The 18544-nt window shown below is 43.4% G+C and overlaps 1 protein-coding gene across 6 annotated transcripts in view; it reads left to right on the top strand.

Annotated features, from left to right (window-relative positions):
• The first annotated feature begins 7509 nt into the window (after nt 1-7509).
• The window catches only part of RBM33 (RNA binding motif protein 33), a 104108-nt gene continuing 93073 nt past the window's right edge, over nt 7510-18544 (top strand). For 5 of the 6 annotated variants that reach the window (XM_054818233.1, XM_054818235.1, XM_054818231.1 and 2 more), the window contains exons 1-2: nt 7516-7769; nt 18085-18163. In XM_054818233.1, coding sequence (XP_054674208.1) covers nt 7742-7769; nt 18085-18163 — 107 coding nt within the window. In that variant the 5' untranslated portion in view covers nt 7516-7741. Of the gene's footprint in view, nt 7770-18084; nt 18164-18544 lie in introns of all 6 variants that reach the window. The other variant, XM_054818230.1, reaches the window with a different exon arrangement.

Below are 18544 nucleotides of genomic sequence, written 5' to 3'. Positions count from 1 at the left end.
CATCTAACTTTTAGCCAAGTGGAGCTAGAGAACATTTATTCTTCCCTTAGAAAGATTCCCCGAGGAGTGTCTGAGCACGCAGGTGTAGCAGTGCTATGACACAGATGTCTGTCCATGAAGGATGTGGCATCAAAATTCTTGGCTGCTCAGTAAGACAAAAGGTCCAGATGCAGATCTTGTTCATACTGAAGATGGCGATTGCTTTGAAGTGTGTTAGCTTTACTTATTTATGCTAATGATATGCTCAGAACTATGTTCTCAGTGTTAAGCAGAGACAACTCCTGGCCACTGGGATAAACAGGCGTAACCATAAAACGACTCTAGATTAAGCCAACCAAAATCATCCCTTTTAGGGCTATTCTGTAAACGTAGCATCTCTACACATTTACAGGGTTTGTTACAATCACATTCATGCTTCATAAAGCTGAAGGCACACAAATTGCTTCCAGGAGCCACTGGTATCGAGGCCGGGCTAAATACGCTCTAAGTTGCTAGAGCTGTGTGCAGGAGTTCTTGGATTTCACAGCTGGATACTTCTAGCAAATTGTACTCCTTTCTGTGCATAGTCCCGAAGGATTTCCCCATAAACGCATAGAACTAGTTCTCGCATGTCTGGCAAACTCTTCCTGTATGCTTGCCAAGTTTTAAAGGGCAAGGAATCAACAGCTGATAATTTATGCCAGGAACCTACAATGATCCAAATTCACCCCTCGTGTAATTCTGGTAAAGCCAGCAGAGTTCCAGGGGAGAAGTTGTTGGCTTAGCAAAGTAAATTTTCACTGACATTTGAGGAATACACAGTATCAATTAAAGCAGAGCTAATTATTGCTACTATTATTTGCATTGCAGTAGTTCCCAGAGGCTTTTAACAGGATTATAGCCTTCTGGTACGAGTTCTTAGGAAGGTAAGCTCTGATCTGGAATTCCATGTACGATGGCTGACATTTGGTATCTGTGCACAATGCCGACGTTCAGTGGGGCTCCACAGAGCGCGGGGCTTTGCTCACAGGTATGGGCCACAAGAATCTGGGCCACAGAAGTTGCTTGCAATGCTCTGGGGTTTGCCTAGAGCCACCACATGTCCGTCTGCTCTTTACAGAGCGCAAGGGGCCAACCTGGCCTGTGTCCAGAGAAAGCAAGCCCTTCCCAAAATTCGGTATTCGGGCAAGGTCAATGATTCCGTACATTGGCTCCTCATCAAGAAACCTTGGGAAACACTCCTAACCGGTACTTGATATGTTTGTCATGGGGTATCGCTCCCTTTGCCTAAGAATGGGGCATCTTAGCCATTTTCCAGTATATTCTGAGTCATCCTTGACAGGAAGGACTGCCTTACGCTTGTCAGCTTCACCCCAATTCCACTGCTGCCCCTGACACTGGATGGGCTTCCTGGTGAAACAAAGCAAAGCTTAGTCAGTAAGACTTCCAGCATCCAGACTGAAAAAAAAATAGATGCTTTAACACTTGGATTCCTCCGGTGTTTCCCGATTTCTTTTTGAGGGCTGGAGCACCTCTCCTACGAGGAAAGGCTGAGAGAGTTGGGGTTGTTCAGCCTGGAGAAGAGAAGGCTCTGGGGAGACCTTGGAGCAGCCTGCCAGTACCTGAAGGGGCCTACAGGAAAGCTGGAGAGGGACTGTTTATCAGGGAGTGTAGTGACAGGACAAGGGGGAATGGGTTTAAGCTGAAGGAGGGGAGATTTAGATTAGATATAAGGAAGAAATTCTTCACTGTGAGGATGGTGAGGCACTGGCACAGGTTGCCCAGAGAAGCTGTGGATGGGCCCCCTCCCTGGAAGTGTTCAAGGCCAGGCTGGATGGGGCTTTGGGCAACCTGGTCTAGTGGAGGGTGTCCCTGCCCATGGCAGGGGGGTTGGAACTAGATGATCTTTGAGGTCCCTTCCAACCCAAACCATTCTATGATTCTATGATTCTCTAGATCCCTAAAATATATCACAAACACGGGGGTCCAGGGCAATACCTAGACTCCTGCGTGCGCTCTCATTTCAGAACCCAAAGCTACAGCCCAAACCTCCCTGCAGCCAGTTGAAGCTGGTACTAATTTATATATTTTAAACTATACTTCAACAATATATGCAATCTGTTGAGATTTTGATCTTTGGTGGGTGACCAGCTTTCCAGGGACTCCACACGTGACATGTTGCTTGTTTAGCCCATTTCCCAGCACACAAGCTCTCCTGTTCTCCACCCTAGCAGCTGTTTCTGGGGTCCTTAGGTCATGTTGCTCTGAAGAAATTAGAGCTGTAATAAGACGCATCAAGTGGATTGCAGACAACAACGGAGATCAGCTGCAACAAGTGGATAAATAAGTAATAAGAATGGGGAGGAAACAGAAAAATTACAGCTATAAAAGTTGATACACATAAACACTGCCTGCAGCTCTGAAACTATGGCTAGTCTGGAGGCTGTAACACACCGTTCATAGTTTATCACATCAGTGTTTTTCATATATTTTAATTGTTTTAGCCCTCATACTGTTCTCTTTCCTTAAGTAAGATATTTATTAGTTTTTAAAGTCTTTCCCATTTACTACTCTGCCTGTGCCCTTCTGGAGAATACCCTCAAAGAGAAAGCGTCTTTCACTTGTGTATGTCTTTTAAGAGCTACTGCTGCCTCCTAAGACTGCTGCCACTGTCAATAGATCAGACCCACTGGCACCGACGAGAGTGAATTTACTTTCGCACCCCTCATTTATACACTTGAAATCCAGAATTTCATATCAGGTGTGACAGAACTTTTGCTGCCTCACAGGATGTTGCTGAAATAACCCAAGACTTGTTTAGTGTCTGATTTGGAGGCACTTGACCAAAGACAGGCTTAACTTTGAATGGAAGACGGTGCCTCGGAGTTAGATGTCACTTTGAGAGGCTCATCACAAGAAGGTTATGAGCCAAACCCACAACCAGACCACCCACCTTGGCCAGCTTGCTGTGTCATGAAAACTCAGTCTGGTTTTGCCAGACTGACTGGGACTAGAAGGAAAGCTCACAAAGAGGTAACTGTGGTCAAAAAATAAGCCAGAAGCACATCTTCTCTAGGGAATTAGGAGCCATTTGCTATTGATAACACTGTTCTTACTACCTTCGTATTAATTTTAAGTGTTTAATGGAATTAAATCTGGAAGTTTGCTTTACTGGATTTCTGACTGGCAATTTTTAACCATTTGAGTGTGTGTGTATGCACATGCGCATGTGCAAAAATAAATAATAATTTAAATATAAAAAAATACACAGCTCATAAAATAAGTTACTAAGTATTTTGGAAAAAAATGTTAAAATCCAAAACTACCATAAATAAAACTGACAGTGACTACTGCAGTAGGAAACAGCTTATGTAGAGAAGTTAGGACACAACAATTTTTACTGAAAGGTGTATTGGGTTTGCATGGCAAGGTTTTGGTAGTGGGGGAGGTACAGGGGTGGCTTCTGTGAGAAGCTGCTAGAAGCTTCCCCTGTGTCTGACAGAGCCAATGCCAGCTGGCTCCAAGATGGACCCACCACTGGGCAAGGCCAAGCCAATCAGCAGCAGTGGTAGTGCCTCTGGGGTAACAGAGTTAAGAAGGGAAAAAAAAAAACCCCTGCACAACTGCAGTCACAAGAGAGGAGTGTGAGAGGAACAGCCCCGCAGACACCAAGGTCACTGCAGAAGGAGGGGGAGGAGGTGCTCCAGGCACCGGAGCAGAGATTCCCCTGCAGCCCGTGGAGAAGACCATGGTGACGCAGGCTGTCCCCCTGCAGCCCATGGAAGATGATGGTGGAGCAGAGATTCCACCTGCAACCCATGGAGGACCCCATGCCGGAGCAGGTGGAGGCACCTGAAGGAGACTGTGACCCCGTGGGAAGCCCATGCTGGAGCAGGCTCCTGGCAGGACCTGTGGACCCGTGGACAGAGGAGTCCACACCGAAGCAGGTTTGCTGGCAGAACTTGTGACCCCATGGGGGACCCCACGCTGGAGCAGTCTGTTCCTGAAGGTCTGCACCCCGTGGGAGGGACCCAACCTGGAGCAGTTGGTGAAGAACTGTAACCTGTGGGAAGGACTCATGTTGGAGAAGTTCATGGAGGACTGTCTCCCATGGGAGGGATCCCAGGCTGGAGCAGGGGCAGAGTGTGAGGAGTCCTCCCCCTGAGGAGGAAGGAGCAGCAGAGACAAGGTGTGATGAACTGACCACAACCCCCATTCCCTGTCCCCCTGGGCTGCTGGGGGGGAGGAGGGAGAGAAATGGGGAGTGAAGTTGAGTCTGGGAAGAAGGAAGGGGTGGGGGGAAGGGGGTTTTGGATTTGGTTTTATTCCTTGTTATTCTACTCTGATTAATTGACAATAAATTAACTTAATTTTCCCAAGCTGAGTCTGTTTTGCCTGTGACAGTAATTGGTGAGTGATCTCTGCCTGTTCTTATCTTGACCCAGGAGCCTTTCATTATATTTTTTCTCCCCTGTGCAGCTGAGGAGGGCAGTGATAGAGCAGCTTTGGGGGGCACCCACTGTCCAGCCAGGGTCAGCCCATCACAGTTGTCTTTGGCATCCCTGGGTGGCCCAAATAAAACCCCTACGTGCTGTGGGAGGAGATAAGGTCCTCGTAGTACATGAGGGGAAGTGGCTGGGGAAGGCAGTGTGGACTGCTCCTCCCACGGAAAAAGGCAAACCAATTCACAGGATTGTATTCACTCAAGGACCTGGGTGTACTTGGTGGGTAATGCGGAAGGATGGGGAGACCCAGCGTGTGCCTCAAGGAGATTTAACCTTGGGGGGAAAATAGTCTGTGATGTGAGTTGTATGTTGTAGGAAGTAACATAGCAGGAATGACCTGAACCAACTGAGTTTCACAAAGAACCAGACAAGTGCAACGATGACCCAAACCAAGCCAGTGTTGGTGCCCAACAATGAAACATTGCTGCTCCTGTCCTGGACACCCATCTTGACAGATGGGGCCCAAGTCACAGCCTGTTCTTATGAACATCTGGAGGAGTGGAGGAAGCCCATGGAATGGGAGAGTAATATCTCTCTGTTAAAAGACAGGGGATAGTAGTTAATGAGAATGTATAAATCTGTATGTTGGGTATAAAGATGGTTTAAATATGTAAGTGTTGGTAAGAAGAGATTTCAGTAATGAGAATTAAATACAATGGGATGGTTAGAAGATATATATATGTATTAAATTATGTGGGACCTGAGCACGTAGTATGGAGAAAAAGTGGGAGTTTTTAATACAGAATCCAGAGCAACGATAGTTCCTGGAATTTGAAAACTCATGGAAAGTCCTGAGTGAAGGTGAGTAGAGTCACCATACCCGTCTCCGTCATCATAGTTTAGGTCCCTGTTCCACACCTGCTAAAGTTCAGACATCTGGGAACAGCTACCTTGTTGTACCAGAGCTGTGCAAAATGGCTGAAGGGTCTGTATATGAACAGAGTAATAGTGAACTATCCTGTTATTCCTCTTTAATATCGGATCGGTGTGTTAAGCAAATGGTAACTTGATTTGTGTTTGGACTGTCAGTCATGGAAATCAAATCAGCTATTAAAATGAGCAAAAATATAAAGCATAAATTACCAATAAAATACACTCTTTACATATCTGAATGCAACAAAGATGCTCATTGTTAATACTGCTTATGTTTAACACGTAATTTCCCAGCCTCAAACAGAAAGGATACAGAGAATTATGACAAGAGAGCTGTGAATTGTAACAGGCTGCTGCTGAGACTGGCCAAGCCTTGCCCCATACGCTTCTGCGTCCAGCCTTTAAAGGGTCCAGAAACCTCCCTCCCTTGCCAGGAAATCCTTTTGTCTTACAAACCAGCTACCCAAAAGAAGGATCGATACCAAGGAGTGATGGCTGAAATCCTGACCCTGCTGGAACCACCGTATTTTTTGTAATTGATAGTAGTAGTGTTCAATTCACTTACTGCCTCCACGTCAGGCAATGAGAGCTGGACTGATGGACTATGTATCAAATTATCAGCAAGCATCGCCTACCAATGGTCTGTTTCCTAAATTAAAGTCAGAATTTGGCTGCGAGTTTGTAGGAACATGTAAAGAATAAATCTCTAGCTGTACAGTTGTGAAGAAAACCTAAAAAATGAGACCAAATGCAAGGCAGAGATAAGTCTGCAGGGAGCCCGGAACAAAGTGACATGAGAACTTCCCTATTCTCATAGCGAGGGTTTAATCAGATAACGCTGATAATTTAAATACTAACATTGTTAATTATTTCCACAAGGACTTGTCCACCTGGGAAAGTTTTGCCGTTTACTTGAACTAGTCTTGTTATAGTATGCTCCGTTAAACTGTTTTAGATCAGATTGAGCGTAACCTAAAAGTTTGTTTTATATCAAGGCACAATTCCATACTGTGTTTAACTGCAGAATGGTGCAAGCCCCAATTCCCCCCGTTAAATGGAAAACCAGGAAAAGGCAAGAAGGAAAACTCTTTTTGGTGAATTACTTTTCTGTGGGATCAGCGATTCCAAATTGATCTACTCTGCAGCCACAGGATCACTAGGTCCTGTGAAAAGGAGAGCCGGAGCACGTAGCTAAGCAGCCAGGAAGGAAATGCTTAGAGAAAGGGCTAGCAGAAAAGGACTTTTAGTTTGCAGTAAAACTGGATTTAGTGTTTGGCACTGAGCCTGCCGAGTATGTGCCCAGATGAAGTCTGAGTGGAGAAGCAAAAACTATATGGCCTGTTTTAGTCGTTTATGCAAACCTTAACTCCCCTGCACGCTCAAGCCTTAAAAGACGGAGGACCATGGATCTATCTAGCATAGCCCAAAATGTCCCTTTCACGGTATATTTTAATACCATTAACTCATGTTTTGTTTTCAACACGAGGCAGCTGAACTCGGGGGTTCAAGCCGGACCTACGACCTACTGAAGCCTCGATGCAGCCCCGTGTGAGCTGGGCATTGAGGAGGTGTTGTGAGCAGTCTCCCACCTTGGCAAGAGACATCTACGGATCATCTCAGGGAGGAGCGGGAGCGCTGAAAGACAGCGCCTCTTTCTCCCGCTCCCACTCATGTCCCGGCCAGGTAAAGGCACCGCAGCCGGCTCGGCCGCCTCCGCACGCAGCCAGGCCGCGGACAGCAGCCTCCCTCAGGGCCGGCGGGCCTGCTTCCCTCTGAAGGGGAGGCTAGGCCCAGGCCCCACGGCTGCCCGCAGGCGCCCCAAGCCGGGGGGAAGCACTCGGACGCGACCACACAGCCCTTCCCCAGAGCCGCCACGCAGCCCCAAGGCCGCCATTCCGCCTGCACGGCACTGCCGCCTCAGACCCCGCTGCGCATGCGCATCCCCGCCCCTCCGCTGGGGCACGTGCCACGCCGTGGCACATGCGCACTCCTTCCCAGCCCGCACGGCATGCGCGGCTGGGAGGAGGCCGTTCGGCGCATGCGCAGAGGCCGCTGACGCTCGCCGGCGTGCGGAGCGCCTGGGCCCTGGCTAACCAACCAGCGGCGCCCGCTGCCCGCCCTCCCCGCGAGGGAGGGACCGGTCCTCCGCCATCCCATGATGCAGCGCGGGGGCGGCGGCGACAGCGACGGTGGTGGCGGCTGCGGCCGCCATGTTGTGGTAGTTTGTTGTTCTCCTGCGGTGGGTGCGTGCGGAGGGGCGGCGGGAGGGGGAGCCGCTGGGCGCTGAATCCGAGCCTTTCCCCGTCTCCCCGCTCCCCGCCGCTCCTGGAGGCGGCACGGGGTCGCTGCCGGGAGCCGTCGCCGCCTGGGCAAGGTGAAGAGCCATGGCTGCCGCCCTGGGAGGAGGCGCAGGTGGGTGTCACGGCCCCCAAGGGCTTCGCCTGGAATCGGGCGGGAGGCTCGGGGCTCCGCGGCCTCGTCTGGTGGGCGGAGCCGGCCGTAGCCGCGGCGCGGGGCCTGGCTGGGGGCGAAGTGGCCGGCGGGGCTGAGGGGAGCCGGGGGCTGCGGGGCCTTCCTGGGGCGGTGGCGCTGCCGCCCCCCGCCGCCTCCGTTTCCTGTCTGGGTGGGGGCGGCGAGTTTTGCGTGCTCGGGGCTGCCGGCGGGGCGCGGAGCGGGTGGGCCCAGGGCTCCCGGGGGGAGCAGGAGCTCCCCTGGCACCGCAAGGCCCCAGGGGTCTTCTGCTGCTAATGGGAGTCGGCGTGGTGCGGTGATGGGGACTGGTGTCCCCCTCTTCAACGGGGCATGGCTGGGAACGGGCAACAGCTTCATCACTCACTGCCGGTGCGGGACCTTCGGGTGGGATGGATGTGTTTATTTAGAGGCATTAATTCCTGTAGTTTTTACGTCTACAGTATGTGACCTGTTTGAATAACTTATCTCTCATCTGGGGAGTAGTTCTAATTTATTTTACAGACTGCCCAGAAGCAGAAGGTCTCACTTGGAAGGTCTAAACTGAAGTCAGAGTTTGACTCCAGGACTCTCAGGCATGCCACTGCTCCTCTTCTTGACTAAGGACATTTCTTATCACAGCATTTTAAATGACAAGTCAAAAACCTGTGTGGTTCTGATTGGTATATTAATCAAATTCTAAAATGAGAGTATTTGGTTGAGTGATTAAAAGAAAGACTTGCAGGGGTCACACGGGAGTATTCAAGAGAGATGGAGTTAAGAGAACATTTTTGTTTCTGATGCTGTGGGTCTTGTTTTCACTAGGAGTAACAGTTTTGATAAAGACTGGTTGGAGTTGTCAGTTGACCCACTTGTCCTGCCTGTACAAAAGTTTGTGATGATTTTAGTCTGTGTTTATTCTGTAAGTAGGTGTCATGTAGAAGAGTGTGACTTGTCCTTGGCAATAACTCACCTAAGTGGTCAGACTGTTCCCTGTTGCTAGCCTAATTGACAACAAAGTATGTAAACACAAATTTCCTACTGAAGTTAAATGTTACAAAGAAATTTCCAAATTTAGGAGTTGAGAGGTTTGGGAAGAAGGCTAGGAAGGACAGCACTGATTGGTAAAACACTGAATATTTTGGGCATTGTGTTAATGTTGTTAAATATATTGCAATGTTTAAATGATTTTATAAAAATCTTTCTGCTAGTTTCTGTGGTTCAGATCAGTTATTTGTGATGTGGAAGTAAACTTTGCATGCATGTTCTATCTGGAAGTTTTTTTCTAGTATGAGGACAGAGTAATTTAAAGAAAGTGTCACTTTTAGAGGAATTTTAGTTCTTGTGTTTAAAACTCTGTTGCAAGTTGAATGAGCATGTTTTCATGTACAAATGTCTGTGCATTAGACAGCCTTCAACTAAGTGGTGAAATTGCAGTTTCAAGACTAGTTTTTTTGTTGTGGAGTACTGTTTGTGTCTAACCGTGAATTAGGATCCCTTTGTACTACGTGGGCACAGGCAGTTGTTTGTTCAGCGTTAACACTGTGCTTGCCAATAAATGGTGGCCAATTAAATATGATCCTTGCCCCATATAAACAGTGTTTGTTTAGCCTAGATGATAACTGCAGCACTTGCCTGAATGAAGAAACCCAGAGGTGTCACACGCTTATGTTGGTATGAATAGTCAAGGAAAATTCCTGGTTGAAGTTGCTATAAATACGCTTTTAAACCCAGTAAAAAAGCCTAGATCTTACAGGAATGGTGTATGCAACCCTTTCTGGAAAGGGACTACTATCTAAAGTCAATAGCGGTAACAAATGGGAAAGAAGGCACACAGGGTGAAAAGCCCAGGACTAATGGTTATTTGACTTAAATGTTTTTGGTCAATTAAAGTTTTAACTGAAGGAACTGTTTTGGATTTAGTTTTTGGATTTTTGGGGAGAGGAGAAGACTTTAAAATATGGAGATAACAGTATCCCAGTGTTTTCTTAGGAAAAAGGTTCTAATGATTGGTAAAGTAGTACAAAATAGGTCTTGGAAAAATAAATGGAGTGTTAATTTGATGGCATTGCAGGGTAACAATTGATAAAGGGAGATAGTTTTGGCTTTGAAGATGCAGATTAAGGTTTAAATATTCTGTAAGGATATGATGCAGGGTTGAAAAATGAAATGTGAAATGACTATGTTGGCCGAACATTTAAATATATTCAATGGGATGGAAGGAAGGTGATTTGTCTATTGGACAGTATGTGTGGACTCATTGGTCACATAATTTTTTAGGCTCTTGGGAAATACTGGCTTGAATCGTAAGAATAAAGTGTTCATGTGTACTTTTGTGACCAGATACTTGTGTTGGTGCAGCTGAGCTTTCTAAGGATGAGGGTAAAGACTTTTTCAGTAATGGGCTTCACAAACATATTCTGGAAAGTTTTCAAGTGGTAGTCTGTGAGGTCTCAGGAGGCGATTCACAACTTCATATTACTTCACAAATTCCTTTGCTATGCAGCCTGATTCAACTTGCTTCTAATTCTAGAATGGCTGTATTGAAACATAGAAGTTCAAGACGGGTGTGCTAGTGATGATAAGGTTCCCAAACTTTGATTCAAATTTTCATATAGAAGCAGAACCAAAGCAAATATGTTGAATGTTGAGTAGAATGATCTTACTTAAAGGGCAGCTTCAAAGAGGATGGAGGCCCTCCCTTCACAAGGAGCCACATGGGGAAGACGAGGGGCAAAAGCTACAAGTTGCACCAGGAGAGACTTCACTCGATATAAGAAAGATTTTTTTTTTTTTTTTTTTTTTTTAGAGTGAGAACAATTAGTCACTGGAATGACCTCCTTGGGGACATGGTGGAGTCCCCATCACTAGGAGTTTTCAAGATGTGATTGGACAGGATGCCAGATAATCTGTCTCATCTAGGCTCCCTTTCCCATGAAAGGTTGGACCCAGGTGGTCTTTGAAGGTCCCTTGCAACCTGGGCTGTTCTATGATTTAGTGATCATCTGCTTATAGTGTAATGTAACAACTGTGTTGTATAGATGCTGAAATTTTTTCTTGGTATTTAAAATCTAGCTGTAAATTGATTGCAGTAATCTCATTTAGGGAGATACGGTTACAGGGTAAACAACAGACCATGACTGAAACAAAGCAAGGAGCGCTTCTGATCTTGATTGTCTGCCATACTGAAGTAAGGGAAAACTATTATAAGTTTTCTTCCTTTCAGATCACTTCACCTCTCATGAACTTCAGTGGTCTAGAAGACTTTTGAGTGTAGATATCCTTGGAGTATGAATCATGACAGGGGAGGGGGTGGAGGAGGAGCTGAAGAGGTCCCCATCTGTACATGTCTACCCCGTGTTCCTGCTGGAAGTCCTGTACCAAGAGTAGCTGAATGTGTGTTTCTCTGCCTCTGAGCCTGTTATGCTATTCCTCTGGTTTGAACTTAAGCTATCATCAGTTTGCTTTCATTTTAACTAACCTGAGGGCTGCTGTTGTACTCTCAGTGATGTAGTGGCTTTAAAAACCTCTTGTGAAACTGTTGATTAAAAAATGGAAAAAAGGTTTTACTGCTAGCACAGCAAGCACCTTTCTCTGTGCTGTGGGTCACTATCCAATTCAAAGATGTAGTAAAAATCCTCCAGTCTGACAAATTTGATTTAATTTGTCATGCTTTAGGCTATTTGACAGCAGCATGCAGGGACTGGAAATAGATTCTGCGTTTGTGCCTAGATGAAAGTGGCTGGAGTGCTGACTGTGTTTCGGTCTCTGTGGGTACTGCGTCCTACTTCATTAGGTGGACTGATGCAACTCGTCACTATAGCTTAGAGTTGTATTGGAATATGCACACACTAAAACTCCTCTAAGTGTCAAAGGCCTATAGAGTTTACAGTTCATGAAATAGAAGTATAGGATCATGGGCTATTGTACCAGCTAAGGACTAGTGCCAAAAAACATTGTTACTTGAATGAGCTTGTGGTAGGCAGACTTGCTTTAAAGCATAGCAATTTTTAATCTCTTTATGCTTCTTTGACAAGCTTTCACTGAAAGTCACATTCTTCTGAATGTTGTCTCATTTCAGGTCATCTAAATTAAACATAGCCTGAGTATCACTTGTTTTTACAAAAGCCAAACCATGCTTTATTACCTCAAATACTAAACCTCAGATTTTAGGTCACGTATAACTTGTTGTCCAGAATAATTTAAGATTAAGATTTGGTCACTGACTTGACCAAAAAACCTCCAAGTAAATAATGTGACTTGTCCTGTGTTATATTCTGTTGTAATGCAGCCTCAGTTTTAACTATAACATTTGGTGGCTGTGAAAGATGCTGGAGAGTTTCTGGAGAGTTGCCGTTTCTCATCAGTATCCAAAGCCATTTGGGAACTGAGTTCATGTGGATTTCATTTAAACTCTTGGCCTTCATTCACTGTTCAGGATGTTTGTGATGCAAGGACTATGACACTTTTAAAATGTCTTTTCCAAAACAAATATATTTTCAAATCCAAGCAGACTTTGGAAATTTTTTTTGTGGTTTGGGGTTTAGATGTAGGTTGTTTGGTTTTGTGTTTGGTTTTTTTTTTTTTTAAATATAAAATGAATAAATAAAAAGGTACTGTTTCTTTCAAGCAGTGATTAGAGAGCTTCAGTTCCTGGCAGCATATCGTAATTAGTTCTGTTCTTGCTTATTGCTAGTGACTTGCTTTACATCATGACAAACTCTCTAAAAAATGATACTTTTGAGAAGGTAAAAATAACTTATCACCTGTAGAAATTAATTTTTCTACTTTATTTCTTTGAGGAAACTAAACACTATCCTATGGGAGTGTAATTTGGAAATAAAACATGAAGTACACTAGTTGATGGACATGTTATGCAATTGTTACATTGTTATAAATATTTAGTCACTCAATACTTCAGGTTTCCATGAGTAATTGTTTACGAATACAGACTTCACAATGACTATCCCTGAACAGATAAATTAAATTGTGTTTGAGTGTGGTGTATTTCTGCATGTGTTCTCTTGTGCATAATGTAGTAGGAGTGAAAGTGATTTTTATGATGGGGTGGAGAGCTTGATTATCTATATTAAATGAGACTGGATTTGTAGCATGCTTCATAATGTGTTAGGTTTACATACAGACTCAGTTTCAGGAGTTCCTGTTGATCTTGGGCTTTCCTTTGTAGATGTTGTCGCAATTTATTACCAGAAGTTTTTGTTCAAACAGTGTTAATAGTACAGTTAGGTTACCAGCCTGTGTTTTAGACATAGCTGTTCCTCATGAAACCTGTTACTCTTCTGTATTGCATAGCAAGAGATACCAAAATTCAGTTCAGTATCAGACAGAAACATAGGTTTGTTTTTAAATGGTATAGTCAGTTCCTGAAAATCGAGACTTTACGATATCTGTGTGTTGTGTAACCTTTTGCAATGAAATATGGAGAAAAATAGTCTGTAGAAATAAACTATTACATAAAGATAAGCTGGTAAGCTGTTTTTAATCTGGAGACTTGTGCTTGAAATGCTGTCAAATTGTCATGTTGAGTGTGTTAAATATGATACTGGGGAATGGGATAGAGCAAGATGGACTTGTTATGTTCAGCATTAAATCTAAGCATAGAAAAGTGGTGTTTTTTCATGTGGTAAGTGACTTTTTTCTTCCCTCTCTCTCTTCTCTTCTTCCTTTACCTGTTCTTTACAAAAGCAGTGCAGTTTAGTTAGTTTATTTAAAGACCTGTTGCGTAAACAGTGTGTAATGCATTTTTTATCCCTTGAACTATTGGATCATTGTGGTACCTCCATCTTGTTTTAGATAAGAAGAAATCTTTGATGCTTTTTCTATGCCTAAAACTAATAGTATGTTTGATATTCATGACAGTGTGATATTGAAGCACTCCCAAATACAAAATTTTGAGCTGTTAAGGTTTGAGACAGCATGTGGTTAGCATTCCAGAAAGCGTGCAGGTGTGTTTCTAGAAAGACGAATGGTGCAGTCATCAAATGTTTTTCCTAGTCAAAGAAGTCTTGGCCATCTTACTGCAGTAAAATACTCCATCTTAGCAACAGTTGCTATGTAGTACTACCTTTTTAGGCTATGTTGGTACCATTTTAAGATGTTAAGAGCTCTGCAGTGTTCCTGCTGATTCACCTCCTACGCGTGTGAGACGGCTGTGTAGCTTAGGACTTCCATTTTACATAGAAAATGATTAGTGGAGGTTTTATTGACAGGGTGTCCACGGAGTTAGAAACTACCATCAGCATAGCCAAATAGGAAATGAGGCTTGTATTTTGTGGATTTCTAGTGTGGATGATCTGTTCTTATTAAGCAGAAAAAAATGTATATATCTGGGCATATATCATAAAACCAAAACCCAAGCTGTATAGAACAGCTTATAGCACTGCTGATGGTACACCAGGATAAGTTTAAAGTACATAGGAACCTTTTATTGTGGGGAACCAAGTGTGTTTGGCTGTCTTTGTGCTTATTCTGGTTCGCAGCTGGCCACAGCCTTGCGAGACAGGCTGATCTAACAAAACCACCGGTGTTAGTCAGCCTCTGCAACATCCCGCAACTTTTCTGTTGCCTTGATAATAATGATTTTTTTTTTAGAGCTGCAGTAGGAAGAGCCAAGTGGTGGATTATTTATTTTATTTTCCTGTATGACTGGTCTGTCCTGCTTCCTTAGTCAGTTAGTGCTTTTTTGATATTTGATAGGTGTTGTTTTTATTTTCCTTCTAGTGCTGTCTGGAAGTTAGAGAGGGGGTTCAGTGTGCTTAGTGATCACCTGTCAGAATCTTCCCGTTGATACCCAGCTAATGCGCATATATCTTGGTGAGCTTTGCCTGAGAGCCTGGAATTGGAACGATGAACCGTAGCCATTGCGTTTGAAGTCCTGGCAACAGTTGCTATGTACCACTACCTTTCTAGCCTGTGCTAATACCGCTGGAAGAAACACAAAACCTCTTCAGCTCCTACAGTGGACATTTTCCTGCTTAAAAAGGTTATGTTCATGGATTTTCCCCCCTCCCTTTTTTTTTCCTCACCTCCCACACAGCAGTACTGAGAATTATAAAAAAAAATCTTCGTCTGTTGCTCTCAGTGGTTCTGTGCTTTGCTGATGCTAAGTGTTCCTCTTTCTGTACAAATTAATGTTTTACAGGCACTTAACCACGCTTGACACAAACATTGACTTATAAGAGTTTCTCAAGGAGAAACATCCATAAATGTTATGCTGATTGTTGTTTACTGGTATTTTCCAATGTTACTGCATAGACAGGTAGAAGAAAAATGAAAACGTGTAGTTTCAGAAATGGAAAAAAAATTATGCCTCACTGAGGTTTGCTAGGTATCACATTGCACTGCAGGTGTAAGGCCTGTGTCCATTTCAATGCTCACTGTCTCACAAATGATGAAGCTGGCAGTGAATGTTATTTGTAGATGCGTACCTGTTGTGACCTCCTTTTCTAAAGGAGAGCTACAACCTGCTTTGGACTCTGACAACACTTAATGTCAAAATGGCATAATTTGTAAAGCTCATTCTCAGTGTCAGCTGTCACAGAACAAATAAGCATAAAAAAGAAAAGCTGGCTCCCTCTGTCCCAGAGATCTTTATATCATAAGTATGTGATGAGACAAGGATAGAAGAGATGAGAACAGGGAGGTGGTTGGGACATGTGGAGCAGTTCTTACAAGCTGTGGTCACCACGCACACATTGACCAGTCATTTTTGAGGCTTTTGTATGCATCCTGCTAGAGGGGACTTGTGAAAAGGGCTTTGCATGGATGTAATTCAGCTTTGGATTTTGGTTGGCTCATAACTAAGAAATAGGATGTCAGAAATTTGGAGGGGTTGGAAGAGCTGGAGGGCGGAGGTTTGTGATGTTGGCTGAGTGGGGGTCCACTAGAAATTTGGCAGGAACTTGGACCCTCTTTTGGTATTGTTTCTTCACTAGCAGTAATACTAGGTTGAAGCACTTTCATGGCCATGAAACTTAACTATCTGTCCTGGAAAAGTACTATGAAATACACAGAAGAGTGTTTCTTTTTGCTGTAGAGAGATCTCAACAGAGAAAAAGGGTTTGGCATGTAACTGTGTTGTCTAGATTTAAACCTGACTGATAAGAAGGTCTGTCTGTGTAAGAATTGTGTGCTGAAGAGCTATGATTTTGTCTTCAAGTGGTGTTGGTTTACAGTACAGCTCTCTGTAGTTCTAAAAGTGGTGCCTGGCATGAAAAAATAATATCTTGCAAGCGGGCAAGCATAGCTTAAAAAGAAGTTACTGTCTTCCTGATGGTGGTTGTTATCTTGAGCTGTGTTAGTTAATATGTGGACGCTTGTAACTTGGGTTGCTGCAAAATCAGTTGCATTACCTTAAAAAAAAATATAAAAAAATCTTTGTATTTGGTTACACTAAGTCAGTAGATTACTGCAATCCATCTGTAAGAACAGTGACAGTGCAGGATATTTGTGCCCTTAAAGTGGCAGTGCACTAAGGTAATCACTGCAACATGGTTTTGAATGGCCATAGGGAGAGCAATGTGGCATTTTTTTTTTCAGAGACTACAAAATTGGATAGTGTTCAAGAGGAGGATAGCAAATGCTTGGATACGTCTGGCTTTCCCCCGTGGGTGAAATAGGAACTGGAATTGAAGGAGGTTGCAATATGTAGATGTTTGAGCAGAGAAATGCAGAACATATGTTTGTTTCAATGGTGTTGGCACATGTAATTAGTTTAAATACAGAAGATTAAAATATGAAAGTATCTGTAGGAAGGGAAGAACCTGATCAAGGGGAATTGTTTTTATGTACTGTTTCAATACAAGAGTTGCCACACTTGTGTTCCATTGTAATTTATATGGAGCAGTCTTACTTATATATCTATTCATGGTTGAAATTTCTGGTTTGAAGCTTTTAATTTACTGACATTGCAAGAACTAAATTTTCTCTTTTTAATGTTTTTACCTCCTTTTAAACTTCTACTGGTTACTAACACCTGTATTTTGATTATATGAAGAAAGAAGTGAATAGTTTTGTCATTGCACACGGGGAATATTCACTAAAGGATACTTGGTTGACTTTAAAGAGCTGAAGACAGATTTGGTTTTGAAGGTTCATTAAAAAAACCCAAAACAAAATAAAAAACCCAAAACAAACAGTTGATCCTTGGCATTGCACTTGGTCAAAGAGTTGAGTGCAAACAGAGTCAGGAGAGTGACCGGATATATGACATCTTAGTGTTCACCAATTGAGACTGTCAGGCTGGAAAGACTGGATTGCTCAACCTCCTGTATTTTACAGACTATTAAGCTGCAGCCAGTTTCCCCATGTGTTGAACCCACGTTTGACTCTTAGAAAAGTCATTAATATATGTGAAAAGACACTAATTCCAGGTGTGCATTCTCTGTTGAGCTGTAGCCACAGGATGGGAGAGTGAGGGTGGAATGTTTTTGAAGGTATGTGCTTCCATTTTACAGATGATGAGACATCTGGATGTCTGAACAGAGCAGTTGAGCTTTGCATTTCTTTTGCAGATAAATGGAAGTTTTAATATTTTTAAGTAGCAAAATTGTCATTTGTACACTAAGGTATGCAAGAGTAATTTGTGGTTCGATAGGCAAAAGTGAGGGTACTTGTTGAGAGAAATATGTGGAGCACCAGTTTTATCTTGGAAGGCATATGCATGCTTAGGTAAACAGTGTAACTTGCTTCAATGACTTCTAGTGTTTCTAATACCCAAGTTGAGGTAATTGTTGGTGTATTACACCTGACTTCCTCCTCCTGTTTTGGGTTGTTGGTATCATTGTGCCTTGTGCTGACCTGAGGTTTACTCCTATTTTTGAAGAGCCTTTGCAGGCTTGGTGCGGGTAGATAAACTTGTGGCCCCCAAGGCAAGCAGAGATCTGGCAGATGTGGTTCCCTTCACCTCCATTGCACCTCAGTTTTCTGCATTTCTGGGGAGCTCCCGTCTCTGGATGACCTTAGTTGGCAACATTTTCCAGTGATTTAGCTCATCCTCTATCTGTTTTTCTCAGGTCAGCCTCACCTCAGCAGTGAGAAGAGGGAAAGCTATATAGTACATTATTACTTACTATCATTATTATTATTACTGAGGCATGTTGGTATTTATCGGTTTTCATCATGTTAAAATGCAAAGTAGAAAAATTTATTTTTGCATCTTCTATAAAACAACATCCTCCCCCCAAAAAAAACATCTTAAATGATTGCTTCAGAAACCTTTCGTTTCAATAAGAATTATTTAATGTCACCTTCTTTACAGATGATGACTTTGATCAGTTTGATAAGCCTGGTGCAGAAAGGTCTTGGAGAAGAAGAGCTGGAGATGACGACTGGGACAGGTAGGTAGGATATCTTTATGTTCAGTTTCTGTATGCTGAATTACATTGCTCTGTTTTCCCATTCTGGCATTTCGTATTCTAACATTTAGAGTAGTGCACATTTAGATACTAATGAAGACGTTGGATGTTATGTGTGTGTGTGTCAGCCAATGCTAGATTGTGCCAAACATACTTGCCTTGAGGACTATAGAGCACTCTATGAAGAGATACCATTTAAAATTGGATAAATACAAAGTATTTGTGGTGTGTAATTAATTTTGCAATTAATGTCCTGGTTTTCCTTTTAAATATTTAGTAGATCTCAATTGTTTAAATAGTTAGATTTTGCTAGTGCTTGAATTTGCCCAACTTTTTTTTTTAACTAGATGTTTAAATTCTTAT

Source organism: Grus americana, chromosome 2 (assembly GCF_028858705.1).
Source record: "Grus americana isolate bGruAme1 chromosome 2, bGruAme1.mat, whole genome shotgun sequence".
NCBI classification, from domain to species: Eukaryota; Metazoa; Chordata; class Aves; order Gruiformes; family Gruidae; genus Grus; species Grus americana.
Note: the sequence above shows the minus strand (reverse complement) of the source record. Positions and strands in the feature narration are given on the sequence as shown.